General features: G+C 47.6%; 1 protein-coding gene across 1 annotated transcript; it reads right to left on the reverse strand.

The window, feature by feature from the left end:
• Nucleotides 1-1094: 1094 nt before the first annotated feature.
• Nucleotides 1095-1627, reverse strand: LOC125516188 (histone H4). The gene has a single exon (XM_048681670.1). The coding sequence runs from the start codon at nt 1548-1550 to the stop codon at nt 1239-1241; it is 312 nt and encodes a 103-aa protein (XP_048537627.1). The 5' UTR covers nt 1551-1627; the 3' UTR covers nt 1095-1238.
• Between the last annotated feature and the right edge of the window lie 5489 nt (nt 1628-7116).

Raw genomic sequence — 7116 nt, forward strand, 5'->3', positions numbered from 1 at the left:
TTGAATTTCAGAAATATTTTTTGAAATTGTTTATTTTTCAAAATTTGGAACTTTTCAAATTTGTGAATTATTTCTAAAAAAATGTTCCATACCTAATGAGGGAACGTGGGGGAGCGCGTGCGGGGGGGGGAGGGGGGGGGGGGTGGCCGAAAAACAGCCTAGTAGGCCGAACAACACATTGGCCTACCGTGCCTGGAGGGCCGGCGTGTCAGCGGTGCCGTGCCAGGCCAGTTTGTTTGGCTAGCTCTGCCTCGGACCACCACCTCGGCACGGTTAGGTGGAGTGGAGGGATCCTCCACTCTCACCTTGTGTAGTAGCTTTTGTGTTGCAGTGATGTCGCTCCAAGGATGATAATGGTGTCATCTAGAATGAAGGTTCTCTGGTTTCAGTCTGAAGCCTAGTGTAATATTGGGGAGCGGTACCAAATGCAATGATTACTCGAAAAACATGTCCCAGTAGCAAACTAGCAGCTGACAAAGTAGGGCAAAATTGCCAGCAAGGCTGCAACTCTGTTGGTCTGAATCTCTCTCTACTCTCTGGGTCAAGGATGGCAGATCACACAAACATAGCAAACAACTTTTTTGTTGTGCAATGGGCAATCGTATAACCAGTAAACTGAAATCGTCAAATTGCACAATGGGCAATTGTATAGCCTCTGCTTCAATCTGACATCTCCAGAGTTTCAGAACAAAAATCAGTATGACTGATGATGAACACACCTAACTCCAGCGAACATTTGCACATAACCAAATAGAAAAGGAACGCAACGAAATTTCGTGTCAGTGAATCCAGCGAACAAAGCTGCAGCGAAGTACTAGGATGCTGCACGAGGACCCTGATTCCATTGCATTCATAATCATCGCCTTCCACTAAGCAGAGAAAACCAACCGATGAAACAAACATTCAGACCAGTTCCAGAGTTTCAGAACGCAGATCAGCATGACTGATAAAGAAACACATTTAAATTCAGAGAATGTTTCTGCATACCCAAATTTTGGTGCTCATTCAGCTAAAAACTGAATTAAGCGAACACAGCGTCACTGAATCACACAAGCAGAGTAGGATATAAAACTATAACATATCGAGAGATGCAGTTAAGATAATACCAACGCTGGTTCCATTGCATTCATACACACCGCCTTGCACTAACTACACAGACCAAACCCAATGACGGAACAACAACACACGCACTCGGACAGATGGAACAGCGGGGGCAGAGACCAGACGGAGCAGGTCAATCAGCCTCCGAATCCGTAGAGGGTGCGTCCCTGTCGCTTGAGCGCGTAGACGACGTCCATGGCGGTGACGGTCTTGCGGCGGGCGTGCTCGGTGTAGGTGACGGCGTCGCGGATGACGTTCTCAAGGAAGATCTTGAGCACGCCGCGGGTCTCCTCGTAGATGAGCCCCGAGATGCGCTTCACGCCGCCCCGCCGCGCCAGGCGCCGGATCGCCGGCTTGGTGATGCCCTGGATGTTGTCCCGCAGCACCTTCCGGTGTCGCTTGGCTCCGCCCTTGCCCAGCCCCTTCCCGCCCTTGCCGCGGCCAGACATGGCTGAAGGCTTCCTTCCTTCCTTGGAGCTGCGAGCGGGCAGATGGGATCGGATGGATGAACTGGTGGTGGCTGCGTCTGCTGGAGTGGTCTCGGGAGAAGGGGATTTAACAGGGGAGGAGGGTCGGCCTGCCGTTCGATCCGGATGGAATGGACGGTCAAGATCTCGATCCGGGAAAGAGATGGCGCGGATCGCTGACGTGGGCTCTCAAATTTCGTTCGGTGAGGCGGGCGGGAGCTCAGAAAATTTGGATTAGGGATCGTACCAAAATCGTATGCGTAAGTGTCGTACAGACACTAATTTTGGAGAAACTGGAGCCCATTTGCCTTCCTGTTTTATTATTTGAAACATTCAATTCATCCATCATCGGTCCTCTGTTTCTTGCAGCGTACGCGTAGTCATTCGTCCATGAGATTTTCTTTTTTACGAACAACGGTGGACGCTACATTTCATAGACCGTCCAAGCCAGGAAGTTACAATGTGAAACATGATGAGATGAACAAGACCCGCCAAAAAGAAAGAAAAAGACATAAGAGATATAGGGAAAGAGTCGCCACTTGCAATCACCGATCTCGTTGACACGGCCAACAGGAGGACTTCGGCTTTCATCTTCATCTAACCAAGAAAGCAGAGGTTTGAGCTTGGTCGTTTGGTCGCCACCCGGCAACACCCTCAAGAAGGAGGAGTGTTGATAGGGAATGAGGGGATCCAAGATGGATCACAGACTCGCTAACCCGACTTAAGATGAGAGCATCCGACTCTTCCACAAACTCAAATCAATAAGACCAATGAGCACACTCAGTAGAACGCACCTCCAACCCGCTAGTCCCCAAAATTGGAATCCTGCTCCAAGACGGAGGCCTCAAGAAGTGCATGACACATAGTGCTGCCATTGTTCGATCCAAAAACAGTCGGATCGAGGGTACCACCTGGAACATTCAAGAAGGAACATGACATTGCCCTTGACGACACCTTCAGGAAGGTTATGCCGCTAGCGAGGGTCACCATCATCGGGTCGACCAAGATCAAGCGAGGCTTTCGCGGCAACCACACTGTTTAGATCCGAGACCGGCTGGCCACCACCCCCTGCCACCATCACACCGCATTAGAGACCTTCTCCGGAGTCCCACCTCACCACATCTCCACTGCCTCGCTCGCCATACTTAGATCGTGAGATGAAGCAGGGCGTTGCCAACACGCGTCCTGGGCGGCACCGCTGGAGCTAGGCGCGTCCGGCGTCGCGCCCCATGGATGAGGAATGCCAGACGTCGACACGACTAGTACACAGGTCCCAGGCCCAGAACATGCACTCCCCATGTCGTCGAGCAACCACCACCAAGCACCGCTTAGGGAAGGCCCTACCGCCATGTAGAGACGCCACCCCAAGAGCAGCAGGACCACTAGACCGACGCGCGCCACCGGCCATCCTGAGACCCGCGCAGGACACCGGTTGACCAACGAGGATGCCCCGCCGCCACCTTCCCTCGGGCACACATGGCTTTGCCTATGTCCCCTTCGGCAACGGGCAAAGCAGGTAAGGGGAGGGGAGGCCTGGTGGGGCGGCTATGGTTCCCCCCCCCCCCCCATGTCGCGAGAGGAGACTAACTAAAGAATTTTATGCATGAGATTAATTCATTGTATGTGAGAAGAAGCACGAAGACGAACTGGATACGAAATTCTTAGCGATAACTAGCGTTGGTGATGGCTGCTGCTGAAAGTTTACATGTGCCTTCATACCAAAAAGATTACTACTAGTAGTAATATTATGGTAGTTTCAGATTTGTAAAGTGTTTGTGTCCAGTTTGATGTGGCGTGCTTGGTAACATGCCCGAGGCCCAACCAGATCTGTGCGGTGCAAAAATTGAGCGTTTGATAGGCTAGCGTGCACCGGAATCTTGCCTCACATGAAACTTAAACCACTCCTGAGCCAGACCTGCCAGGAATGACCGAAACTACCGTTTCTAGCGAGGCAGTCTAAGTCAAGCCATATCGAGCGCACGTGGTGGGTCCGATTGCACGGAAGGGCGCGAGAGGATGTGAGCGAGTAGGCAACATGTACTTGGGTTGTTCTCTTACCACTTAATTTCCTTCCCCATTCTCCTTTTCTCGGTCCCATGAAATCTTCACAAATGTATTTTGATTCAAGATAAGCTCTACATGAAAAAGATGTTCAATGATGCTATGGTTCATAATCAGGAAATCAGTTTGCAGTTTCGTCGATCATAAATGCTCAACTTTGTGTTGATGTTTGGAGCTATTTGGAAGAATTTTGAAAAGTTCATCGGGTATGGTCGACCGTTTGAATTTTCCTTTTAACGGTAGTTTCATCTCGATGATTCACCCAACTTCCGTGTTGGAAGTTCTCTGTTTTGATGGTCGTTGACGAGTATATCTTCATCTACATAGTGGACTATACAAATGCATATATGTTATCTATTTTAATCAGTGTCCAAAATAGCATTTAATTCACTGATTTATCAGTCGATTTATCGCTTAGCGGTGGGTGGCCACTAAGAGCGATTAATCAGGAATCGACCGATTAATAAAGTTGGGCACCTGTGGTCAGAAACCTCAAACCATGGCCTCCCCTTCAGTCGCCTCCCGCACATCACACTACATATAGGACATGTGTTATAGTGTTGTCCAACTTTAGTTGTCATTGACACACTGTTTAACATGTAATATGTAGTTATGTATTGATGTAGTGTTGTCCTATTTAAAGGCATCGAGAACACTGGTGGTTGTTTCCATTTTAGTTGCTTAAACCTGGCAGTTCCAAGCAAAATTTGGCCAATTAATAGTCAATCAATTAAATCAATCAATGATCAATTTCCGATTAATATCTAATCCCACCCGACCAAAAGGCTAACAATAAGTGATATACTAAACATTACTTTTAATGACACTCATTAATCTCCTTGAGCTAATACGTTCTAATCTACACAACGGTGCTTCAATTTGAGATAAGCTCTACATGAAAAAGATGCACATCGACGTTGTGGTTCCATTCATGCAGCCAGTTGTGTAGTTTCGTTGACCGTAAATGTTCAACTCCATGTTCATGTTTGGAGCTATTTTGGACGAATTTTATCAAACTAGTTGCACACAGTCGGTCGTTTGTATTTTCCTTTGGCCTGTACCTTCATCTCATTGTTTCAAATGACTTTCGTGTTGTATGTTTTCTGTTACAACAGCTGTATACTATGTGTATCTGCATATTGTAATGTATTAAGGTGTTCATGTGATGGTTTACATGAAATTCAAAGTGATTTCCTTTTGTTCTCACTGATCATCGTCAACCTTGCCGCATGGATGCGATGCCGTGCCTGGCACCGCTGTCGGCGTCATTCCTCTTGGCCTCCTCGCTCGCGACCTACTACACTGACGCCGTCATCGCATGCACACTGCACTTCTCCTCCATGCCGTCTGCCTTAATTAGAGCCTCCATGCTGCGATGATGCTAGGAAACAGTTTGTCGTGCCGCTGACGAGGTCGCTCGTCCGCGACTTCGTACTCATCACATCGGATGCAACACCGGGACCATCGACCACTGTAGTCGCCAAGGCACTCTAATGTAACTCTATATGTCATGTGTAGTCGTTAAGTCTTAATCAAGTCCAATGTATGGAACCAAACACCATGGGGTTGCATCAACCCAGAGCCAACGCAGGCCACCAAATGCAGACAAAAAATGTTGCCCTAATGCAGTCAGCCTACATGCAAGCTACCAAACAATATGAACAATAGGATTTTACCATGCATGTGCTCAACTAGGCCCAACTGAATGAGAGATGCAAGTAGGCAAATGATGTGCTGGTAACCAAATATGCCCATGATGCATCAGCAAAGCAGTGCTCATGTGTTAATGACGCGTTTGAAATCCTGCATCATCGCCAAAACATGCTCACTGGGTGCAAGGAAAATATGTTTGGTAGCATACAAGGAGGCCTAACTCGCATGCATGAACCTTAAAGCAGTCCAGAGTATGGCTTGCTAGGAACGCTCGAATCGCCCGTTTCTAGCGAGCTAGGCTGAGTTTAGCGCAAAAGTGGGGCACAACGTATGCAGCGGTGCAGGAGAAATCAGCACAGAGATAGCGAGATACGGAAATCGATCGGGGAGGCATGGCACAAAATCTAGCACCCCCCCCCCTCCCGGAATGATGAACTATGAGTTCTATGCACTTGTGTTATATATGAAAATGTTGAACTATGCCATGTATTGAAGTTCAAGTTTAATTTGTACTATTGATGAGTTTCTTCGGATATGGTGTCAAAGTTTTGTTAAATTTTCAAGATTATTATTTTACATATCATATTCGATTGCCTCATATTAAAATTTTACAAATTAAGGGGTAGTATGACCACCTCAATTAAAAAGGGCCATCACAACCCCAATCCACTACTCATCCCTCAAACCAAACACTTATTGGAGTAGTATGACTATCCCCAACCATAATTCATCCTTCGAACAAAACAAAACATCGGCTAATCTCATACATCAGCCAAACAGAAAAAGGGTTATCCCAAGCCAACTAGTTGGGATACACATAACCACCCTAGCATGTCCCTCTAACTAAACACATTTGAAGGCGAGAAGCAGGTTATACTACCGAAGATTGAAGTCACCGCCTTCGCCGCTTCCGTAGATTTAAGTCACCGCCGCCGAACAAGGCGTGAACTGCACTATGTTTGTCCTAGCGCTAGAGGTGAGTGAGGTCCACGTGATCAGGTAATGTCCTTGGCACTTGTCCCGCCTCACCCTAGTGACACTCTTCCTTATATATTTTTCATGCGTGACTATAAGGCTACTCTCTAGTGTTGGATGCATTGCTCTTCTTCTGTTAGCCTCTTCTACCTCCGGTTTTGGAGGCCCTCTCTTGGGTACTTGGCTTGGGTGGAACGATTGGGATCTTGGTGCGATTGAGTCATTATCTTATCATCTATTGTCTTCCAAGGATTATTCGCATCCGGTTCGAGTTTCCAAGATGATGCTTTATTCACCACGTGCATCCTTGACAGCTCTGTTTCTGCTTTCGGCAAACCACGATTTTATAATCTCATTTCTTGTTTTTCTTGGGTCTTGCATTTTTTGGTAGCCTTTGTTATTGTCAATCTCTGCTCTTCGCGCTGGCAACACAAGAGCACGACTTGCTAGTGACAGATTGGATTTTGTTCAACGGATGCGTCGTCCGATGGCTATGCCGGCACTCATGTAGGACGCGGATGCAATCTACTGTATGTTTTGTGCGACTTGACATGTATCCTACCCTTTGGCGGTGGATTGGTCGCGTATTCCCGATTGCCTTTCTTGTAAAAAAAATTCTTTCCTGTGGGCTGTATCTGCAAATGGAGCTGTGCCTTTCCTGTACTAATGTGGTTTACCGTGGAGTTTTTTTTTTTTTTTTTTTTGCAAAACAGGGACCAAACCGCCCTCACAGTTTGCAAATAAATAGTCCTCCTCCCCCCTTTTTCCATCCCGCACCCTCCACACGTTTCCTCTCCACACCCTCGCGAGTCCGCGGAATTGCCACGCGAGTCTTCCGAGTTTCTCCCGCCGCGACGCG

The sequence above is a fragment of the Triticum urartu genome, chromosome 6, assembly GCF_003073215.2.
Source record: "Triticum urartu cultivar G1812 chromosome 6, Tu2.1, whole genome shotgun sequence".
Taxonomy (NCBI): Eukaryota; Viridiplantae; Streptophyta; class Magnoliopsida; order Poales; family Poaceae; genus Triticum; species Triticum urartu.

Coding starts and splice junctions, on each gene's coding strand:
- LOC125516188 (XM_048681670.1), bottom strand. CDS start 1,550: ATGTCTGGCCGCGGCAAGGGCGGGAAGGGGCTGGGCAAGGGCGGAGCC.